The 25,428-nt window shown below is 38.3% G+C and overlaps 1 protein-coding gene across 6 annotated transcripts in view; it reads right to left on the bottom strand.

The window, feature by feature from the left end:
• Positions 1-14,658: 14,658 nt before the first annotated feature.
• Positions 14,659-25,428, bottom strand: part of LOC122551398 (double-stranded RNA-specific editase 1-like) — a 322,482-nt gene continuing 311,712 nt past the window's right edge. For all 6 annotated transcript variants that reach the window (XM_043693228.1, XM_043693225.1, XM_043693226.1 and 3 more), the window contains one exon: positions 14,659-22,890. In XM_043693228.1, coding sequence (XP_043549163.1) covers positions 22,714-22,890 — 177 coding nt within the window. In that variant the 3' untranslated portion in view covers positions 14,659-22,713. The remainder of the gene's footprint in view (positions 22,891-25,428) is intronic.

Below are 25,428 nucleotides of genomic sequence, written 5' to 3'. Positions count from 1 at the left end.
TGGGTGTATTGAGGGTTGGGGTGCAGTGTAAGGCACTGCAGATAAACACAGAATTTGAGCTCTCCTCCATGTCAAAATTCTGTCTGTGGATATTTCTGTGCCCCTCTGTCACTTCCTATTTACCTTTCATGGCGGTGATGCATTGTCTTCTTCCACAGAGATTATTTGTTAAAGCTGCTCCAGCAATTCCTAATGAAAATGACTGGTTTTAATTTGTCACAGGCCCTTTGCAGTAATTTATGCTCATTAACCAGTCAATGAGGCTGAAAGAGAGAGAGGCTGGTTTTATTCAAAGAGGCGGCTGATGATCCTCAGCTTTAATCTGCGAAAGCAAAGCTTTGCGAAATTATAACCTGTTTTCTATCTGATTTACCAGCATTTATTTAATTCGGTCTTCTCAGCTTAACCGTTTGCCCTCATGTTTTTAAAGCCTTTGACTCATGGCCTTTCTTTTTTTGTTCTTGCACTTACAGCTATGGCTGCGGACTCACTTACTCTGAAAACTACACTTGATAATCCCAATGAAAAGTCCCAGTGTCTGGTGAGCTCTCTGTTGCCTCGTTGGGACGCACCACAGGACAACCTTGTATTGTACAATGGCAACCTTCTAATTTAATAACTGGCGTGGGTTCAAAAAAAAAAATCTGCATTTATCTAGCATTTTACAGAGCCTCAAGCCATCAGAAAGTACCTTATAGTGTATGAAGTGCATAATTGCTGTCACTGCTGTGGGAGACACGGCAAACAAGTTTGTGCGCAGGAAAAGCTCACAAAAAGCCAATGAAATAATCAGTAACATCAGTTGATTTGATACAGAATTGAAAGGAAACAGGCATAACTCCACAGTTACTTGATGATTATGACTAGACGTTGGTTATGAAGGAGAGAAGATGGGAGATTCGTCTGAAAGGCAGTTGGAGTTGCCTGCTTCTCATGCAGGCCATCTCTGGAAGTCTATGTGCATCCACAAAAGGTGAAGGCAGGAGTATGTTATGGTCATTATAGCTAAATCTCACACTGAATTATAAGGTACCTTACCTTGAGGCTTCTTCGGATGCAGCAATAGCATCGCTATGTCTGAGACAGGAGGTCCAAGTTCAAGTCCCACCTGTCCCAGAAGTGTGCTGTAACACCTCTGAACAGGTTGATTAGAAAATATCTAAAGTGGCCAGGATCCATTCAACGACATCCCAAAACAGAGCCTTCAGAAGATATTGCAATCAAATGCGGTCTTTGAATAAGGATGCTTTTAAAAACAAACAAACTGTAAATCATTTAAATACGATGGGATTATTTGCAGATGGTGTCATTACTTCGGGAAATGACACTATCTTGATTGTTTCTTCTTCAAAACAAGATTTAGTGAACACTTTTTTTTCTGAATAATGTTTTCATACCTTCCTGTCTTCTAACCAGTAAATAATCACAAAATCCCCCACCTCCAGTTCATTAATACAAAGATGTCTTCACTGGTGGGACTTGAGATTTTCATTAGCATCGACTATAATTGCTGTGGATTTGATTACTTCGCATGTAGTTCAATACAATTCCTTTTATGTCAGGAATTGATACTGACACTAGATTTACAGAAGCTGCTGTTTTGTCATATATACCATCATTAGCACTGGGTTTTTCCAGTCACAATTTCTTTTAAATTTTATGAAGTCAATCCACACGAAAGAATGGAGTAAGAAAGGAGACAGAAGTTTCTTTCTCTGTATGCCAATATCTTTTAAATGTCATTAAGCTTTTTCACACACTGTGTGCAGACCTAATTGTGGATAATATTGTAAATATTTGTCTATAGAACACCTCCAGTCTTCCAATCTACTGTGCACCTGTTAGCTATGGGATCACTCAGCTTGGCCGATTGCAGGCTTCTACTCTTTGGCATCTCATTTTTGAGTGCACCTGGTGCTGCCCCTGGCATGCCCTCCAACACTCTTCAGTGAACCAGAATTGATCTCCTTGCTTGATGATAAAGGGAGAGTGGGGGAACATGCCAGATCATGGGGTTGCAAATTGTGGTTGAACACAGATCTGTTGCTGCTAATGGCCTCAGGGACGCCCTGTTGGAGTTGCTAGATCAGTTGGACGTGTTCTGAATTGCTCTCATTTAGCCTCTTGGTGTTGAGTTCTCTGTAGTAGTGATGCTGACATAACACTCGTGGTACTGGCTCTCCTAATACCCCTATGGCAGGTAGTACAAGTATGATAGTGTCCTGGTCAACAATGGTTGCTGGGGAAGCAGTGGCCTTCAAGTTACAGTATTGGTGAAAGGCTGGAGACCAACTTCAGGAACAGAGATAAGTGTCTGCCACAAGTGGGACAGCCTCCAAATCTAAAGTTCAAGGGATGATATTTGCTATAACTGTGTCCATGACATGATATTCCACCGAGCTTCCTTGTCCAGTTCTGCAAGGCTACACTAACTTGGTTCAATCTGCCTCATTCTACTCCTTTCGATTTACCTGCCACTCCTTGAAAACTAAATATGGATCAAGGGATGGCACAGTGTCTCAGTGGTTAGCAGTGCTGCCTTATAAAAAAATTTAAAGTGATCCTCATTTTTAAATCCCTTACCCTTCTGTAATCTCTGACCCGACAACACACATACAACACAAACTTTTCACAAGATAGACTTTCTCTCCTTTTTGCCCACACCTTCAGTTGCCCAATACCCGTGCTCTGGAATTTCCCCCGCGTCTCTGTCCTACTCTCCATTTTTCTCTGCTGTTTTGGTTTACCATCCTGTTCAGTGAGATTACGTCTTTGTGACTTGTTTCTAGATTGAAACCATTACACAAATGCAGGTGGCTGCTTGAACACACCCACACAAGTTTCTTCCCATATTGAAGATTGACAACACACACACATATACAAAGCTAGTGTTTTGAGCTTTGAGCTCAGCACATGTCTGAGTGTGATAACACTTCACCTGTCAATCAAATGAATTGCAAAATGATTGGCAGGTTGATATCTAACTGTTTTAGGATTAACATAATCTCATCAAGTTCAACTCGACAGATAAAACCTCGTGAGTGAGAGACTAAACTTTACCTCCCCCATTCACATCAGATATTCCTGACTTTTGGAAAATGGAAATCTTTGGTTGGCAAACGTCAAACTTTTATTACTTCACAATGTTTATATTGTGTAAATGTCAAGCACCTTAAAAATAACATATCTGTCTCAAGACCTGTAAACCAGTAAAGGTCAAATAACATACGTTAGCTAGAAGTGAAGGCACTGATATATTTCCATTTCCCCAAAACACCATAATTGATGGAAACATGATTAAAGCTACAAAATGCAAATTATTACTCATATAGCTGAAACTCAGTTTATGTGTTGGTGTATAAGGCATGAATTTTGCAGTTAATGATGAATGAACAGTACTCTGTTTGCTACTCGTACAACTTTGTGTGGATCTCCCATTGCAATTTACAATGAAAATCATTTTGTAAAGTCTGGGGATCTGGGATTTCTGAGTTGGACCAGCAATGAGCGAGACAAAGCAAGACTGAAGAATCCTTACTAAGATGGAGCATCTGTCTCACTATTACTGGTCCCTGGGCACTAAGTATCCTTAGAGTTTCAGAATGATATTTGTGACATGAGAGTATGGACACGGCAGTGAGACAACGTGTTGGGCACTTCACTGGTGAGGGAGTTCGAGTTTGCAGAGCAGGCAGGTTATAACATCAATTTTTTGTGCAATACTGACTTGACTGAAGTGGTGTCATGGTGGAGCTCAATGCCTCAGTCTATTCATAAACTCAAACATCTGGTCACACGTTCAGAAATGTGAAAGATCCTCCCCTACAACACACACCAGTTATAATATAATAAACAACTAGTTATAAAAACAAAATGCTCGAGAGTGTCTGCAGGTCTGATAGCATTTGCGGAGGGAGAAAGTTAACTTTTCCAAACAACATCTTCATCGGAATTCCACTGCCTGACCTCGGGGGTTTCTCCAGCACTTTCTGTTTTTACTTCATCCAATACCCACAATATATTGCTTTTATTTCAGCTACTTACAGACTGACTTTCTTCTAGGTATTGCTATGGTGCTTTCTACAGATGTTTAATGTTATTGAAAGTTTACAGTTGTAACAGGTGATGAGGCAGTTTTACGTTATGTCAAGCCTTCGGCTGAATCAGCTGCTACCAAACATGAGTGCACCAGTAACTACTCCTAACGACTTGGAGAATGAACAAAGGTCACATAGAGCAGGACAGGCTACTGGAAGAGAAAGGAATGAACAAAAATGGAGTGGCAGTCTCAGATGGAGCTTATATTCCACCAGGATGTACAAGGAGCAATTCTCTTCCATAAACCTCAGCAAGGAACAATGCATAAGAGTACCCTCAGTGAAATCTATCCCCTGCTGCAATCACAGCACTGTCATTAGCTGTGAAGCAGTATTACAGTGCACCAGTTCTGCCAGGCTGGAGCCAGTAGTTTGCACTGGGTGCACTGTTACATTGGAGAGGCCATTGAGGCTCTTCAGTTCCAGGCCAAGCAAGAACATGGCTTTGCAAAGATTACAGAGTACGCGTTTCAAGTTCAGTGATTCATCTTGAGAACCCATTTGGCATTTTCCCACTGAAGTAATGAGTTGAGAGGATCTCCTATGAAGCACAGCTTACAACAAGGAAGTACACTGGCTGCTTAAGTCCGATCTTCTCCCCTATCAGTTTAATATATTAAATAAGCTGAGAGACAACGATACAGCTCAGAACAGGAAATAGTTAAAAGTCTGAATGCTTTTGAAATAAAAAAAACACAAACCTGCAAGTGACTATCTTTTCAAAAAGAAAATCCAAATGTCATTAAATTCTTTTTAATGGAAATTTCCTATCTTAGGAGTTCTGGCATTTTCCTAAATACCTTGTTAAATGTCCTCATATTAAAGCAAGTCAAACAGGTTTGTGTTAAAAAAAAAGATGGAGAAAAATAGTATAGATTAAGGCAAGTATATTTGTGTACCAGGCATTGTGTTTGCAGGCATTCGATTAAGTTTTATCTGGACAATCCCTTTACTGTTTTTGCTGGCTGCATGCATGATATGACAGTCTGTCATATCAGCTCACAACACCTGGGTCTGTTTAAAACGCAGAGATAATCAAGGTGCAAATCAGCTGCCCCAACTCCTATCAGACACCGAAAAAACTGTCATCTGCCAATGACATATCAGCATCAAAGGTCTGTTCAGCAATAGCAAGTGATTGCTTCATCTCCACTTGTCTATCCTAGTTCGATAAATCCATTGACTACTTCTTTCGTATTCTCCCCCACCCCTCACCCAAACGGTGTACTAACCTCATTTCTCAATCTGCTGTTCAAGCTTCCGTGTTGTTCAGGAGTCACAGCAAGGTCAGGGAAGATTAGTGGACAGCGCAGCTCGTAACTTACTGTCTGTAATTTTTACGAATGCAGAGCTTTTCAAAAGAGTTATGTTTATTTCATGGTTTCTTGAATTGCATTTCGTTCAGGTTCCTGTAGTACTGAGGTGCTGCAAAAAGGCAACGTATCATTTCAACGAAGAGTTAACTGACTCCACTATCACACATTTTTACCAGGTATTCCACCTGCAAAATGCATTTTGGCAGCCCCTGAAACATTTACTTCCCTCCACCTGCAACTTGTGGCAGCACTGTGTACCATTTACAAGATGCACTGTCCCATCTCCCCAAGACTCCTGTGACAACACTTGCCAAACCCAACCTCTACCACCTGGAAGGATACAGGCAGCAGATGCATGGGAATATCACCGCCTCTAAGTTCTCCGCTAAACCACACATAATCCTGACTTGGAAACACATGGCATTCCTTCATTATTGCAGAGTCAAAACTGTGCAGTCAACAGTGCTACAGAACTACAGAGTAACTGCAGTGATTCAATGTGGCTCACACTAATTTTCTCAAGGGCCATGACAGATTTGGACCACAAATGCTGACCTTGCCAATGACAAGCACAATCAATGAATGAATAAAAACATTTAGATCACTGTACTTAAAAGAGCAGTTGAACTTGTTGTTTGTTTGGTGCCCACTAAAGAAAAATAAACTCAGACAATGAATGTGAAAGAATATTGATCCCAGCTCAATCTGCTCACCACAGTCCAGGTCAGACTTTTGTTTCAGTATGAACTCCAGATCAGAGGTTATATCACTGGCAAATTTAATTAGGAACAGAGGACATCACTTTTCAAATGATTCTCTACTTTGTTACTAAATCTATAATAAATAATGACTATTGTGAATAAACCTTAAATATTAATGGTGAAGTGAAATCTGGAGTGGAGTGGAGAAAGGAGGGGTATGGGGGTGTGGGGGAAGGGTTTTTTCAAAGTATTGCCTTACCCTCTTTTAAAATACAAACACATGTTACTTGCCATTTTTTAATATGTCCTACTCAACTGGCTCTTCCAAGATCAAAAAGGAGAGAAAAGGTGAAGAGAAATACATTCCAAATTCTCATCAAGTCCAGGCCCTCATTCAAAAGCAACTCAACCTGAAAGGAGAAAGGCTTTCTTTTTTTTAGGTTACACAACATTTGGAAGGATTTTAACATTCAATCTGAATGACTCAGTGTGAATAAGTGATCACCTTTCTAAATTCAAGGGAAGATAAATACACAATAATCCTCAGCATACTATATTCTGAAAGAGCTGCTACTCTGAATACTCCTGACATGCTTGAAGGCCTATACACACATTCCCTATACTCCCTCACCAATCCCCTCCATTATTCATTCAAAGAGTTTAATTTTGTCAGATGTGATTTGCTTCTAACAAATTGTGCAGATTGCTATTTGTTAACCTATTGATCAAATAGTGCCTTTTTCCTGTAAGTAAACACTCCGTCTCTTTACGTAGGATTTCGTGAAATCATAAAAGCACTGACCATTCATTTCCAGGTGGTAAAAATGAATGGTCATTCAAAAAGGAAAAGTAAGCCTAAAATGCTTGTCCATAATTTTTTTAAAAAATATCACGAAATATTAACCCACCTTGCTCTGACAATCCAAAGAATCCACCTAGCCGATTTAAACTTGTCCTTTAAACTCTACACTCCAGAATGGTCAACTGAATTCATTTTTCTTTGAAGCTTTTCTCCAATGTTTCAAAGCTTAAGTGGATAAGTTAAACAACTCTGCAGAAATTTTTTGTTCCTGACCTTTCAATTCTTAACTTGCATTGCCATTTATTTGAAATCTGTCAAGATAAATAATGTGCCTGAGTAACATTCATTAATATTCCTTGATCTTAATATTTAAAATTAGATCACCTTGAAATCTACATTTCACAAGAAGACAAGCCTGACTTTCTTACATTTTTCACAACTTATGTTCTTGATGATCAGACATATTTAGTAAGTTTCCTTCTGGATGTTTTGAAATTTTAGATTGCTGATTTTCAAATGTCGTGTGTGCACAATGTCCACCGAATACTTCACATGCCTATCCTCTAAACATCGTCACTGACCTGGGACTCTACCTGTGACACTCTCCCCTCTTGTTTCTTCATGCAAACTCTCCTTCAATCCTTCCAGCAAACACCCACACTGTCCCAGGCCCTTCTTGCAACCACCCACACTTTCTCTAGTCCTGCCTGTAAACACTAAAACTCTCACGGGACCTTCCTGCAAAAACCAATCTCAGCCAGCCCATCCTACAAATACCAACACCCGCTCCCTATCTTCCTGCAAACATTGACAATCTCCCCGGGCCTTTCCTTCAAATACCAAACACCCTCCCTTGAAATTTCCTGTTAACATGGATGCTCTCAACCAGTCCTTCCTGCAAACTCCAATGGTGGGTGGTTGAAATTCTTGGGTAAACAAGGCAACAGAAACAGAGGGTGTTTACAATGATAGTAAGATTAAGAATTTTAAACTTAGACTTCGTCATAAGTGCGAGGTCGCATTCTTGATAAATGTATTACAATTGTGGTGAGATGAAGGTGCATTTGTGACGTCACAGTAATCCAGAGGCACGGCTTCAAATCTTACCATGGCAGCTTGTGGAATTTGCATTAATAAATCTGGAATCAAAAGCAAATCTCAATAATGGTGATCATTTAACTACCATCAATTGCTGTAAAGACCCATCTGATTCACAACCTTTTGGGAAGGAAATTTGCTGTCCTTACCTGGTTTTGTCTGTAAGTGATTCCAGATTTGCAGCAACGTGGTTGAACTCAAAGGCATTTAGGGATAGGTAATAAACGCTGTCCTTGTTAGCGGTGTCCACATCAAAGTGTGATCCGAGACTTACGATTTTACCCTCTGCGGTACTGTTCTTGCTATCGACAGTCTGCTCTGATGTAATGCATCAGTTCCGTGCCCCTGTGACCCCTTGTTATAAGAAAATTGCATAATAGCAGCATCGTTTGAACTAATGGGGTTGGAATCATATTATAACCAATACAGGTAAGGAAAGTTTGCATTCTATAAATAATGGTCTAAATTCTTCAATCTTGTTATACCTGATTCATATTGAAGAAACACATGTTATAGCAGAGCAGATGGTATTTGTCATGTTGCCTGTTTTTAAAAATCTTATGCTTTTTTTCAGTGTTTGTCATTCATATTGTAGCTCCTTAAACACAACAGTTTCACTCCTTTCCTCTAGTTCACTAGTAGATCATCTGGGATGACACAATCACGCATTGAAGTCATAATGACTTTTGAGATAATTAGGTTAATTAAACCCAGACACATAAACATAACAGCCTTCAGTTTCAAATCATACAATCTGTCTTTGTTTCAGAGTGTGAAGTTTGATGTTCACATTTATAATGGTAATTACCAACACAAACCTATTCCTAATTCTTTCCTAACCCATTCTTAAGCAAAACTAATTTCACCATTCAATGGTAGCATTGCATCACCACAAGCATTTGGGGGCATTTCCCATTATAAATGTGGATACCAGTGCTTATAAAATAAGCACTGACAACTCCAGGAATAGTGGAACTTGATTTTCAGTGCTCTACCTTAGTGAGTCATGATAAGGGGCTGAGTACAGGAGGAAGGAGGAGGAAAAGTAAAACGAGTGTGCATGAGCAAGCCAGGTAGAGGGCAAAATAGGCATGAGAGTCAAGCTGAATGGCATTTTATTGCTAGGCAGCCAATAGTGCATGGTCAGAATAAGCATGCTATGCTATAGCTAACTTTTTTTCCATAATTTGGAATTCTGAGATTCATAGGAAATTTATTAATTTGGCAGATGATATCAATTTGGACAGAATGAACTTAAAAAAATGTAAATAGGTTGGTGGATAGTCGTAAGTGAATTCAGTCAGTCATGCAGGACAGAAGTAGGCTCTTTGGCCCAGCATGTCAATGCTAACCAATACCACCACCAATTTTAGTGTCATTTGCAAACATAATTACACCTTCTATATTCATAAATAGTCATTAATGTACATAACAAACAAAGGTCCCAGCATTGATCTCTGTCATATACTGCTGGTCACAGGCTTCCACTTACAAATACATCCCTCCACCATCACCCTTTACCTTGTACGTGCAAGCCAATTTTGGATCAAGTTTGCCTTGAAACCCATAACATCTGACCTTTTGGACCAGCATTCCATGTGGGACCTTTTCAAAGGCCTTACCAAAGTCAATGTAAACCACATCAACAGCACTATCCTCACCAAAATATTTAGTCACCTTTTCAAAAACAAAATTCAAATTAGTGAGACAGGCTCTCCCTCCAACAAATCTGTGCTGACTACCCCGATCCATCCTTGCCTAAGTATTAATCTATACTATCCTTTAGAATTTTTTCCCACCACTGACATCAGACTAACTGGTCTGTAATTACCTGGCCTATCCATGCTGCCCTTCTTGAACAAAGGAACCACATTAGCTATCTTCCAACTGCCAATCCGGCAGTTAATATCTCCAGTCGGACCAAAGCAATCTCCTCTCTTGCTTCCCATAGCAGCCTGGGATAAATTCCATTAGGCCCTGGGAAATTTAAAGACATTATATACCCGCTGAAACATCTAATACCTCCTCCTTATTAATCACCGTTCCAACTGAAATCTCCAATGCCTTTTTCTTTTGTAAATATAAATGAGAAATATTCATTTAAGATCTTACCCATATCCTGTCTCCAATATGCAGATTGCCTTTTTAGTCTTGAATAGGTCCCACTTATTCCCTGCTAATCCTCTTGCTCTTAGTATATTTATAAAATGCTTTGGGGTTTTCCTTCCTCCTATCTGCCAAAGATATTTCATGGCCCCTCTTTACCTTCCTAATTTTGTTTTAAGCACTCCACTACTTTCCTGAAGGGCCTCCCCACTTTTGATGCTCTCCAAACTCTATACTGTACATCCCTTATCCTCCAGGGTTCCCTGGACTTGCTACCCTTGCCCTTCATTCTTCAAGGCCTTGAATTCTCAGAACACTATTTTTAAGACTCCCACTTTCCAAATGTGGATTTAGCTACAACTATCTTCTCAGTATATTTACCAGATTCAGTCTAATGAATTTCACCCAATTTAGATAGTTAATTTCTGCACAATCCTTATGCCTTTCCATAATGACTGAAATTTACAGATTTATGGTCCCTGCTCGCCCACTGAAACTTCAACCACTTGGCCAACTCCATTCCCTAGGATTAAGTCGAGCACTGCCATATCTCTAGTAGGGCAATCTACATATTGGTAAAAAAACTCTCCTGAAAGCAGTTTAAAAATGTCACTGTCTAATCTTTTCACACTAAAGTGATCCTGGTCAATGTTAGCAAAGTTGAAATCCCCATTCCTCACACACCTTGCTGTGATTTGCTTACATATCTGCTCCTCTATCGCCCCCTGACTGTCAGGATGTCTATAGTTTGCTGGGATTATAAACCCTACCCAGGTGGCCTTATTTGAAGAGCGTTCTAAGATACCCTCCCTATTATTGTGTATGCATCAGTGGTCTCTCTTATTAATAATGCAATGCCCCCACCTCTCTTTCAATCCACCCCTCAAAGTCACCACAGAAACATTCTATACCCTGGAATAGTGAGCTGCCTGTCCTACCCTTCCTTCAACCATGTCTCAGTGATTGGAAAAATATATTCCCACATGCTGATCAATGCAGAAACAGATAAGGCTTTTAAAAGTTCACACGTGCAATATGGGCATCACTGACTATGCCAACATCTCGTGCCCCATCATTAATCATGCTCTAGAAGGTGATGATGAGCTGCCTTCTTGAACCAGTGCAGTTTAGGGGCTGCAGGCACGCTCATAATGCTGTTAGGAACACAGCCCCAGGATTTTGTTCCACAGACAAAGAATCTGCAAAATAGTACCAAGTCAGGATTGAGACATTGCTAGAAGGGGAACTTTGCAGGAGGCTGGTGTTCCCACACATCTTCAGGTGGTGAAGGTTGCAGATTTGGAAAATGCTATTGGAAAAACCTTACATTGGTGGGAGCCCAGAGGAGATTTGCAAGAATGATTCTGAAGATGAAAAGCTGGGTCGGTATTTGATGGAGTTTCGAAGGATGAAGGGGTTGTCACTGAAAGTTCGAGGCCTGGATAAAGTGGATGTGGAGAAGATGATTCCACGAATAAAACAGACTAGAATCCGAGGGCATAGCTTCAGAGTGAAGGGACAAATCTATGGAACCGAGACGAGGAGGAATTTCTTCAGCTCAAGGATAGTTAATCTGTGGAACTCATTTACATGAATCAATGTAACTCATGTAATCTCTGTTAACTCATTTTTTAGATTAGAATCAATCTAAACATTATGGCACAGATAACAGCACACAGGAGCTAACACCTTCAACATATTATCTGGGCTGACACCAATTGTTAAAAGTTAATCTGAGAATGTAACTTTTAAAAAATGTTTTGTGATTTACATATGAAAGAGTGAAACTAACATGGTCATTCTAACAGATGAGAGACTTAACAATCAAGGTATTTTTCAATGTATAATTTCAGTTACATCACACTGTAAACTCTTGCTATAAATTGTGTCTTACAATTGTGTACTCCACAACCACCTGATGAAGGAGCACTGCTCCGAAAGTGCTTCCAATTAAACCTGTTGGACTATAATCTGGTGTTGTGTGATTTTTAACTTTGTACACTCCAGTCCAACACTGGCATCTCCAAGTCATGTGGAACTCATTGCTGCAGAAGACTGTGGAGGCCAAACACTTTCACCCACACACGCACATGCACACTCACTTTGTAACTCCTAAACACGCATACATATAAATTTATGGGGTGAATTTGTTTTTGCAGAATTATACTTTATTTTGCTCAAAAACGGCATGAATCCATATAAAACTCTGTAAAACTACACAGAAGGTTGGTCAATCTGACATAGCATTAGGACACAGACAGACTTCACACCTATTGTTTAAAAACCTGAGCTGTCTTGAGAATGTAATTTTTAAAAAGTTCTAGAATCTACATATCAAAGAACAGAAACCAGCATATCCTATTATAAAAGATGAAAGATTTAATCTAAGATTGTTTCCGGTATCACATCTCCATTACACTGGACTCCTTTGGTTATAAATCCTGTGAGCATGATCCTATTCTCCACAACCACCTGAAGGAGCAGTGCTCCGAAAACTACTGCTTCCAAATAAACCTGTTGGACTATAACCTGGTGTTGAGATTTTTTAACTGTCTACCCCGGTCCAATGCTGGCACCTCCAAGTCCTGAGTGTATTTAAGACAGAGATAGATAGGTTCTTGATCTATAAGGAAATCAAGGATTACGGGGAAAAGGCAGAAGAATGGGGTTGAGAAACATGTCAGCCATGATTGAATGGCAGAACAAATCTGATGGGCTGAATGATCTAATTCTGCTCCTATATTTTATGGCTTCGGATGATAATTAAGTGGATAGTCAAAACAGTAAAATAAAAATTAAAAGTCTTGACCAAACTGCAATGTTCTGGTTAAATCATACTCATTCTAATTGCTGAGAACAAGGAAGTAAGGCAGTGTGAACAGCAATCCCCAAATGTTAGGGGTCAGAGTTTTTAGATTAGATTACTTACAGTGTGGAAACAGGCCCTTCGACCCAACAAGTCCACACCGACCCGCCAAAGCGCACCCACCAGACCATTCCCCTGCACCTAACACTACGGACAATTTAGCATGGCCAATTCACCTACCCTGCACATTTTTGGACTGAGGGAGGAAACTGGAGCACCCGGAGGAAACCCACGCAGACACGGGGAGAATGTGCAAACTCCACACAGTCAGTCGCCTGAGGCGGGAAATGAACCCGGGTCTCTGGCGCTGTGAGGCAGCAGTGCTAACCACTGTGCCACCGTGCCTGACTTTTCATCTTAAAAATGCAAAGTCTAATTACAGGCATACAAAAGAACAAGCATGATCCAATGGCATTGTTTGAAGAAAAGCAGGAGAGTTCTCAAAAGGTTCTTGGGTTCATTTTTATCCCTCAATGAACTTCAATAAGACAGGTAATTATTGCTTTGGTGTTTGTGGGAACTTGATGTGCAGTAAGTGGCTATCACATTTTAAACAAGTGCTTTGTTGGCAACAAAAGCATTTGCGAGAACACGAGGTTGTGCCAGGCGCTGTTCAGCTGCAAGTTTTCTTTAATCTTTGAAGCAGAATAGTTGAGGCAAAAGTCTCAGGAAACAATTAAAATGCATCCAAATTAATAACAGAGGTCATGCAGGATTAATCTGCACAGAGAACTAAGATGAGCTGAATACCCTTCCTCATCTATATACTTTATATACATCTGTACACCAAGAAATTCACTGTGTAAAGATGTGGAATGCATCAATATGCACTCCAGTACATGCACTCCAGTATTCATCAGGTAAATAGTGGGGAATGGTGGCATGATGATTATTACTGAATAACTCAAAAAAATTAGTGTAAATTCCATAAATCTGGAGTAACATTAGTTATCAGTAGTGGTTAGCAGGCAGTATTACATCAGAAATCCAATGGCTCACTATGTGCTTTAGGGAAGGAAATTTGTCACCACTGTCCAGCCCAGTCTATGTCCAACTCCAGGCCCTCAGCAATGTGATTCATCGAAATAATTACAGTACATAAGGACAGGCTATTTCAGAGGGTAACTCACCAACATCATCTCAAGGGCAATTAGGGATGTGCAATAAAAGCCAGCCTTGCGAGCGACACGCACATCCAGTCAGCAAATTTAAAAAAACTGCTCCAACATGGAACTGAGTAAGTGCAACCAGCTAGTTTCTTAAAAATAGCTGAGTGAATTGAATGGAGCAGAGATAGAGAGCTTACAATTGGTGGTGGCGTTTCCAGAGGTTGAATAGCTTCATGAGACTCAGTATCTGCAGAATATTTATTTAGGTACCAGAACATATTGACCATCTTGATTAGGAGCTTGGTACCTTCAGGACGAGAGAACTTTGGAAGGTATTTGTTATAACATATCTACATTCATAAAACCAAGTCTTCTTATACATGAGCATATACATAACAATGCAGAAATACAGAAACACACAGACAAGCAAAGACAGAGATTGCAACAAACCAACCCAAGATTCACAGACATGCAATATTACATTAAAAATCAAAATTAATGCACCAACATGTTCTACAAGTTACGTGTTTAACACACCCAAAAAATGACACCAACAACATACATTAGAAGTCAGATGTAAATTTATTTTTCAATTTTATTTCTACATGTAACAGAGAATCATGCTGGGATTGTTAATGTGAAGTGGTACAGTATTAGTGCTGGTACTCATGCAGTGATTACAGTACAAACTGTTTATTACACAGTGGAATGTCACCATGAACTGTTAAGATGAACAATCTCCTAAAAAAAACAATTGGCAAGTTTCCCTAATCTAAGCAATGTCTTCCACCATCTCTCTCTCTTCACTGTAACTCCTAGAAATATAAAGAATTGGCAAGGTATTGGTGCTTTTCAGGAATTTGTTAAAAGATATACACAAAGTAAACATTCTACCTAAAGAGATTATAATTTCCCCTTTGTCAGTTCAAACACGGAATTTCATTTCTTGTTACACTAGTTACACGTAATGCCATGACCAAAATGGAATCCCCCAACACCACCAACCTGGGGTTACTGTTTACCAGAAATCAAACCAGACTTAGCCATACAACTATTGTGCTAGCAGGAACAGGTCAGAGACCTAGGAATTTAAAGGTCAGTAATTCGTCTCCCAACTCCTCAAACCTGCCCACCATTTACAAAGTAGGAATCAGGAAGGTGATGTAATACTGGATAAGTATAGTTCTAACACGCAATAACTCAAACCAGTCAGGACAGAGAAGTTGGTTGATTGGCACCCTATCCACCAACCTATAGATCCCCCCCCCCCCACCAACAGCGGCAACAGTGTACCATACACAAGATGCACTGTGGTAACTCACTAGACTCCTTCTACAGAACCTCCTAATCTCAAGATCTCTGACACCTAGAAGAATGGCAGCAGACTGATGGAAACACCACCGCCTGAAAGTTCTATTCCAAGCTGTACACAATCTTGAAATGAAATGATAATCATTGTTCATTCACTTCTACTGGGTCAAAATGCTGGAATTTCCTTCCTCATAACACTATGGGCCTACTTACACCACATAAACTGCAGTAGTTCAAAGTAACAGCACACCACGACTTATTTAAAGGCAATCAGAGAGGAGCAACAGATTTTGGTCTCACTATCGATGCCCACTAACAATGTAAAGCTAAAAAAAGGCAGAATTGCTTCATGATAAAACATAAAAGACAGAGATCATTATTATATATAAATTACCGAGGCAATATGTTGTTAGTTCACGTAGTTCAATGTTAATTTGTTGCAATGTATGCTTTCTGAACTTCACAAAATGCATATAGCTGCGCAGTTCAATTTCCCTAAAAGTGCCTGCTTAATTTTGTTCATTTCATAAAATACCTCAAATGCAAGGATGGAGATGCACATCAGATTCTTCTTTCCCTAAACTTATTCAACAAAGTTGAAAACTTACTAATCTCAGAACTTAAGCTCTTTACAGCACAAAACCAAACTCAAAAACAATAAAAGTATTGTAACAATTTTGTAACCAAACTGCTATTTCAATTTGTGGCTTTGTTGGTGCTTTTTTTTTACAAAATAATGAAAATTCCAGAAATCTTTGCATTGTACTCCTTTAGTCACAGTCATAAGGCTGCGGAGCAAGAAAGGATTTATTTAATTAAGTCGGTTAAGTGAGGTGGCAGACGTCAATCAATACAGACAGAAACAGGATGAAAGAAGATGCACACAGAGACACACAAACATAAAACGTTATTTGCCGACTGCAAAAAAAACCTGTGACTTGCACTCAGTACAGTCCCTTACCTACTTCACAGGTGAGCTTGGACGTTCAGTACCGCCTGACATTAATTATGCTAAAATTACCACCAGATGATTCAGCTTCAATACTGTATGGAGAACGCTGAGTCAATATTGCCCACTACAAGTTCAGTGTGTGGTTACATGTCAAAGTTCTATCAAATGAAATAGAAAACTGTAAAAATAAATCTCAGCCTAAATTCCAATCACCGTTTCAGTTGTTGCTAATTAGTGAGCCTAAAGTAGAATATAAATATTAAATCAGAAGCCTCCAAAAATGTTTTCTATATAATTATTCAAAATTAATGTTAATGTGTTGGTTTCGCGGTTATTCAAAAGTGTGGTAAACATTAAAAATTTTTAAAATGTATGAATCTAATGTTTCTACAATGAGTTTTGTGTCTTAATTACCCCTGCACCTTTCTCACACAAATAAATGTTTGAGAGACTGTTGAAGACCTTGGCTGAACAATACAAGTTGAGCACAGAATTACATTAATAGGAAGATTTCCATTTGGTTAAACATATACAAAGCTACAAAGAACAGAGGCTGCTGACTATACTTTGATATGGTATAGCACTGTTATAAATGAAAAATTAAGCTTTAAAATTAATCATACCTACAAGGTAGGTAAACCAGAGTGGCAGAAACTAATCTGAGATACCTGTAAACTCCCCCAAATATCACCAAGCATGCCTTGAACGGACACCATGTTGAGCATTGCTTAGGTTAGTGCTGACTGCATTAAAAACTGTCATTAACTAGGATGCTAAAATTATATCATTGTAGATCACACTTCAGCCATTCTGGAGTTAAACAGGCCAATGTGACGATAGATATTCTTTATATCCTGTTGTTTATGGTACTGTGAAATTGATCAGCTACTCAGAGGAGATACTCAATGGTTAAAATAGTAAACTTCCTTCAAAGATTTGTCACATGTACTGACATACTCTTGATCAAATGCCTGCAGCTTGCAATCATTTTGCCAATGAGTTCCTCAGCCAGAATTTTTTTAAATTCTAAGATTTCACTTAAGTGCGTACTCACAGAAAACAAAATTTCCAACGGTTGGTTACTTTATTGGCATGCTAATGTCTTTATTCTGAAGGATGGAGATTACTAAATTTGCTATTGGCACAGATAACTTTGCACCAATGGATAAACAGACATTTTAAGTAATCGGTGTATACAACAGCGATATCAGAAAGGAATTACTCCAGATTCACTGTTTTAGTTTCTTCACAATGTATACAATGGTTTATACTGATAGAAATGACAATTTTAATGTTGATACATATTGTACCTAGCTTTAGAAAACAAGGCACAATATAAATACTGAATACTAAGTCACCTGAATTTAGTTATTGTCATTTCAAGTTTCTCAACGCCAAGTTAGTTTCAAAAAGAAAAATTTAAAGTTTTTTTTGACATGGTCTATATAATGATTTAATGTTCTATGGATCAGCAATGCTTCTCTGGAATTAGATCAAAGATAATTATTTTTGTTTCAACATTTTTAATAGCAGTGAAAATACTACCTACGTTTAGTAAAGTTTGCTTATTTATGAACATCATACTTAAGTTATAAGTCATAGTCTCCAAAACAACCTGCTTGCTGCCTTTACAGTGTACTAACATCTCCTAATTTTGCGTGATAACAGCAGACTTTTCCTTTGCATTGTTATACTTGATCATATGGTAGATTATTCTATCAAAGTAGCTGAATTTAACTGTGGGTTAAAATGTTGTCTCTTCATCACTAGTGATGACCTTCACTGCTATTGCAATACGTTTATGGTTTAGCCAATAATTGATTGTACTGTTGCTAGTGAACAACTGATTGAAAACTGTAGATATCTGGCAGCAGAATATGTCAAGAAATTTGCAAGTTTGTGTTTATTCAAGTGCCAAATTGGTGAACTGATAAACGTTGGAAAAGTACTACGAACTATGTTATACAACGTGTAAAAAGGGAGAATTTCAGCATGATCCTTCCCAATCCAAAATAAACAAACCAAAATAACCAATCACTAAAAGCAACATCTCTGTAGTCATTATATCCAACAGCCAACTTGTTATCAATTGCACCTTGCTGCAGCTTGAACACTTACAACGTTTGAAAGAAAAATCCTTTTGAGCTAAGTGTTAAATTTTATTTTATATTTTTGCTTGATGTTGGAATATCATTATCCATTATGAAATTTGACATCTTGATGGCACTGATTTAAGTACAAGATGAATTAAATAAATATTGTATTCATTGAAGTGTTTCCAATGGCTGAGTACAAAATTACATTACAGAAGACAATGAAAGTTTGTTTCAGCATTCATTCCTTATAAAATTAAGAAGGTCACAAAAATGAATGTAGAGAAGGGAACATTATGACTAGATTCCCTTGAGAGGCAATAATACAGTCCCTTCCTATGTCCCACGACATGGAAAGGTCTCAACACAAGGTACTGGACAATATACAGTACTTGCACTGTGCAGACAGAATTTACATTGTTGACAATGAGGTGTCTCAGTCTGGACAGGATGACTGTGACATAGCATTTTACTGATGATACCAACAGAGTTCAGCATGGGATATCAGATCTATCATTATGCAAGACAATATTACAGTACAGTTCTCTACAACTGGGATAAATATTCTAGTTAATTACGTTAAATTACATGGAATTTACATCACAGAAACAGGTCATTCAGCTAAATAGGTGCTAGCCAGGGTTTATGCTCCACACAACTTCATCTAATTCCATCAGCATAACCTTCGATTCCTATCTCCCTTATAGACTTATCTAGGTTCTCCTCAAATGCATTTATCTTATTTACTTCAACAACTCAGTGTGGTATCAAGTTTCACACTCTCATTCTTCTTTGCGTAAATCCTATTGGATTTATTAGTGACTACCTTCCATTTATAACCCCTAGTTTTGGATCCTTACCTCCTTCCAAATCTCCAAAAAGCGGAAACAACAGAAACTATTTCAAGCTCAAGGAACTGAAGTAGTACTGCAAGTAAAGTCATATGAACCTGATTATCAGTACAATGCATAGAACAACAGTTAGTGTGGGTTTGAAATCCATCTCTATTTTTAACATAACAATAAAACTTCTGATACCTGAAATTTAACTGACTGTTGACAGTTGATTTTTTTGTAAAAAATTAGATGGTTGTTTACACCATCTATCAAACTAATCATCATATAAATCAACATTCTGGGACATTTTAAAGCTCTGCAGTAATTACTTATTTTCTATCTTAATATGGAATCACAACTATATTCTTTCCTTTTTTTGTGCTTGGAATGACAAAAATGTATGCAAATCTACCAATAGCACACTGTCAAGCAACATGAATTGGACATTCTCAAACTTCTGGGCTGCCCTGAAAAGGAAACTTTCAAATAGGTCCCATCATTTACCCATGAGCACTTACCCATAGCAAACAGTATCCAAAGATGGCACACAAATCCTAGCTTCTACAAACTTGCCATTCTCTGGTCCAGCTGGTTAGGGAGTATGAAAAGATCTCATTTGGAGATCATCATCAGCCTACTCAAGGATTCTGAAAGAATCAGATTCACCAGCTGACTATAGGCTGAATTGTTGGTCTGCTTTGGAAAATGAGAATGTAAGCTCAAATTTCATTAAAACATTAAATTAAATTTGGTCCAAGATCTAAACTATCAAGTGTATTGAGGACTATAAAATTAGTCGGGTGCATATTGAATTCTCTATGCCCAAAAGCATTATTACTTGCTAGCTTGCAGCACTTCTTCCTCCAAAATGCCTTTTCGGAACTAAAGAACAGAAGGAAAAGTTGTAGAGACATATAAAGGGGTAAGAACCCACAGTGCAACATCTTGCTGTTCGATTACCAATACTGGCTTTGTTATGCTTATTGAGATAGCAGGAATATTATGGAATATCAAGTTTGCTCACCACATCCACACAAGAAGTTAGGCAAAGCTGTCAATTTTCTGGGATTCAGGACACACATTCTCATGATAAAAAAAACTACAAAAAAAACAGTAGCTATGCAAAAATATACTCTGTACAGATGAACCTTAAGCACATAACTTATTCATTTTAAAAAGTAACCCTCATCATTTTAAGAATACAATTAAGCAAAAAAAAACTGACTCGATACTGTTAAACTTTTGTTTCGCAAGATTAACAATTCTGATCGATCAAAGAGTTTTCTCAAAGCAGTAACTAACACAGAATTAATGTGCATGTATATTTTATAAATAGACATGGTAAAGCATAACCCTGTCTCTAATAAAATGGTTCCAGAATATCTAACCTTAAATAGGTTGAATAACTTACGCTTGTTATGCCAGAGTGACCAGACTTGGTTCTGCTCACTCCAAAATGATCATGATGGCAGCATTGACAGCAGCTATGCTTTCATTTAAGCAAAGGCTCAGATTGGAGAAAAAATACAAACAGATGTATACATAGTAGATCATGTAACTAGTAACAAATGAGGTTAAAGGGCACACTGACTTTGAGTGAGTACTGTCAAAAGTGAATATACCAGCCACCCATACTAATTGCACTCATAAGTAATTGGCCCAACCTCAAGAATTCTCTCAGACCTGTAAATCTACATTATTTCAGTCTTCTAATCTGGTGCTAGATTAAGTATCTCCTGTTTTGATCACTTAACAGTGAAAGCCATCTTCACAAGTCAGCATGCTTTTCTGCTTCGGTTTTAAAGCCAGAATCATGATGTGAAATAACCAATTTAACTACTGGTTACAATTAGTAAGCTACCAGTTTAAAAGAAAAGCTAAGAAGTTTCAAACGATTGCTGTTAACACACTTGCACTTCAAGTTTTCAAGTGTTACAATCTCTGTTAGCTTCCAAGTCTTGTTATTTGTGACAGATGAGGCAACCCTGTAAAGAGAACACAACTGACTGTTGCACTGTGACCTTCACACTTGCAGCTGCCTTCATTCAGTTGCAAAGGTTTAATATAAGGAACATTTTTATCAAAGCATATGCTATTCCAGTTTACACAACAAAGAAATAACACGTCAATAGTCGTGCATGAAGAAAGAACAAGGAAAAGCAGCAGGCACACATATGGACAGATAGCATCCCTTTTATGGCTAGGCTGGGCTGCAATTTAAAATTTACCAAAATGTATTGCAATGCTTCATCACATTTTAAAATATATTTTTTGGGCTTTGATTTGTGAAGCTGAACTCTTGGAATGCTACAGCCACACCTAGTGAAAGGACTGACACAGATCAATGCTGAATCTGCCTGGACATTTACAGGAGAAGATTCAGCACTAATCAGCTGAATTAATTGCTTCACCTTGAAAGAAAAAGTATGAAAACCAACAAGAACCGTTGATATCACTGGAGTCTGCCTTTAAGTTAAGCTTACGACCTGATCTCAAAGAAAACATACCGCATTTGAATTGCTGCACTGGAGGCTTTTTGCAAATACAAACAGCAGCTGTCAAAAAAAAAAATGGAGATCCTGAACTGCTAAATAAATGTGTATTTACTTGCCTGTAACGGTTCCGATTACTTCGGGGGCTTGTATGTCATGTTTCCAAAATTGTAACTAAATATAATTTGCAAATATTTTCCCCTTCTCAGGATCTTTACAAGAGTTACAATGACATCTTTTAATTCACAGTTCTCAATGGTTTTGCCCATTTTCAGAACGGAAAATGTTTGTCCTGAGAACACATACAGGGACAAACTGTATAATTTAAAGCTCATGGTACAGAGCTTCATGAATTATGAGGGGATCACAGGAATTCAAGCACACAGGTCAGAACTTCCCCCATATTGTTGTCTAATTGATCTTTCGTCCATCAAAAGTATTGCATGAACCATGAATCTGGGACATGTCCTTTCCTTCTGAATTTGAAATACAGGCTGATCCCTTCTCAACATGTTCCCTGCCAGAACTGCTAAATTGTAAAACCATGTCCCTATAAAGACTAGTTCTAAAGATTAAAAGTTATGACAACTGTACAGGTGTATAGTACTTTCAGAAACAGAACTCAAAGCTGTTCTTTTGGAAATTTATACTAAATTTTAAATCAACATGTTAATAAATATGGCCAATGATGCACAATTCAATTATGGCTCCAATTACTGACATTATCTTCTGGTTAAGAGGCCAATTAAAACAAGCATTGTGTACATTGCTTTTTGTGCTATTTTAAAAACCTAGCTGATAGCCAAGAAAAGGGACACGTTTTATTATTTAAAAAAGGAAATTAAAAAAAATTAGTTTAAAGTTACAAGTTAATAAATACATCTGACACATGGAATTCCAGCAGCTTTGCGTCCTGAAAAGTCCCAACATGGGCTCAGCCAGAGAGACTGAATTGATCTTGTTCAATGGGTTTTTTCACCCACATGCCTAATCCACTCCTTTGGAACTCTTTGATCAGGGACTCCTTCGCAGTTTGATATTCGGTGGCGGCCTGTTTTGCTTCATAATACGAAGTGAACTTCTCTTGTTTGGATCGATTTAAGAAGGGCAACTTCGGGTACAGAACAAATGCGATGGTGATGTGGAGGTTTGGGAGGAGAGAGAGAGAGAGAACAGATTTGTGAATTACAAACTTTAAACATCTTAATTCAGTACAGATGTCTCCATTCAATTTCCTTTACACAATGTTATTAGACAAAACAACTGCAAGTAGAAAACAGTTGCAGTGATGAAAACCAGCTCACATTTATACTTGCCTATTATTAAAGTGAGCATTTGTTTTCATTTGGCTATCATTATTTGATATAACCAAAATCAAACAGACTTTGAAACTAACAGATTATCTTAAAATGTGCACAAATGTCTTTCAGTAAAGGTTACTTACGATCTCACCAGAGTTTGCTTTCCTTGTGACTCCAGCTGAACAGCTTCAGAAGTAGCATAACCAGCATGCCATCTGTGTCAGACCAGAAGGAGCAGAATGACGCCATTCAGCCCACTGTCTACCCTGCAATTCACTGAGATCTCAATCTGCAACTCTACTTTCCTGCCTTTCCCCGATACCCTTGATTCCCTTTCTGATTAAAAATCCATCTCAGCCTTAAAGATGTAATCTTAAAGCCCTCTGCAGTAATCCATTTCACAGATGTAGGATCCTCTGAGAGACGAAACTTTGCATCTCTATCTTAAATCAGCAACCCTTTATTCGATGATGATGCAGTTTGGTCCTCGACTCCCCTATGAGAGGAAACAATCTCTCCACATCTATTGTGCTAAAGAATCTTCTAAGTTTCAAATAAGGCGTCCAGTCATTTTTCTAAACTCTATTGAGGACAGGCCCAGCCTCAACCTCTCTTCATAACACAGTCCCTCTATATCTGGTATCAGCCTAGTGAACTTTCTCTAGACTGCCTTCAATGCGAGTATATCTTTCCTCAGAGAAGGGGGCCAGAACTGTCCAGCTATGATCTGACCAGTGTTTTGTATTGTTTTAGCAAGACCCCTCTGTTTTTAACTCAATTTCCTTTGAAATAGAAGCCAACTTCTCTTTTCTCTTCCCTTTAACCTGCTGAACTTGGATATTAGCTTTTAGTGATTTATGGATGGCGATTCCTAAATCTGTCTATGCTCTAGTTTTCTGTAGTCTTTCTCCATTTAAATAATACTCAGCTCCTACGTTCTTCCTGCCAAAGTGTAAATCTCAGATTTTTTCACATCACGTTCTATCTGGAAAGTTTTCTGCCCACTCGCTCAATATGTCTATATCCCTCTGCAGACTCTTTCAATCATCCTCACCTCTTGCCTTCCCAACATATTTCGTGTCATCGCAAACTTTTCTCATCTAAGTCATTAACTAATTTTGGAAATATTTGCAGCCTCAGCACTGATAACTGTGGTACACCACAGTTTCATGCACTCCATATCCCAAATCACGGTCTATTGCCCACCCTCTATTATGCTGATGTACTACCTTCAGATGGCAGGGGAAACACCATGATAAAACAACATGCTCCAGACTTCCAGTAGCTGCATTCCAGTAGCTGCAAATATATCTGTTCAACAATAGGAGTAACCACCATACAATCTTATGAAGACAAAGTCTCATTTTCACTGTAGGATCATTAGGAGAACTAACATTTCATGATTACCTTTGTCAAAAACTAAGTTAAAGTATATTCAATGATCAATATTTTATTCTGTTTAAATGTAACCAATGCAGATCTTCAGACTTTGACATCATGGGACTCTGCTTAGCTTTGACAAAGAAATGCACTATAGGAATGCAAATAGAATGAAGAAAATAAACTGTTTTAAATTATAGCTATAACATTAAAGGGGCTCTGCTTCGACATCCAAAGCTTAAGACGACAAATATAGCATTGCCCTGACTTGTCAGCCCTTATCAGGATCTTGTGATCACAGCTGTTCCCTGGTATTGGTGCATTTGTAGTATAGCAATTGACTATGTATAACTTTTGTAATAGAGTTAATATTTTCATAGTGTTTTCAAGGTTGCAGTTGTGTAATCCTTTAGACTGGAAAGAACAAAGATCTTTATTTTTGGTATCAGTTTTGCTGTTAGAGTATACAGGGTAACAAAACTGTTTCCAAGTATTCAAACAGCAGAACCAAATTCAGGATAAAGCAAATGATCAGTGATAACTGAGTGCCAGATTTAATGGGAACTTCACCAATTAAGCGACGATTGAGACACAAGCTCAAGGATATCAATCTAAGTCCTGACTGCAAATGCCTCTTTTTTTAAACAGAATTAAAAAGTTTTCAAACTATCCTCTTAATTTAACGTCATAAAGTGACAATTACAAAATTTAAGAGGATAATTGACAGCCTAATGAAACAAAAATCAGGAGATAGTGGGAGGTGACAGTGAACATCTATCACCCTTAAGAGCCAATTAGAAATTAATCTGCATCCATTAAGCCAATTATCAATAAGCTCATCGAGCCTAGCCAATTAAAATGCAATGGTGTAATTGATCAACCCTGCTTTTGCTGACCAAGGAATGCAAGAAATTTGAAATTGTTCTGGCTCTAATCAAAAGGAAAGGGCCCCTCAAGGCATCTAAGAC

This window comes from Chiloscyllium plagiosum, chromosome 7 (genome assembly GCF_004010195.1).
Source record: "Chiloscyllium plagiosum isolate BGI_BamShark_2017 chromosome 7, ASM401019v2, whole genome shotgun sequence".
In the NCBI taxonomy this organism is placed as follows: Eukaryota; Metazoa; Chordata; class Chondrichthyes; order Orectolobiformes; family Hemiscylliidae; genus Chiloscyllium; species Chiloscyllium plagiosum.
The sequence above is the reverse complement of the archived record's forward strand: the minus strand, read 5'-3'. Positions and strand labels throughout refer to the sequence as shown.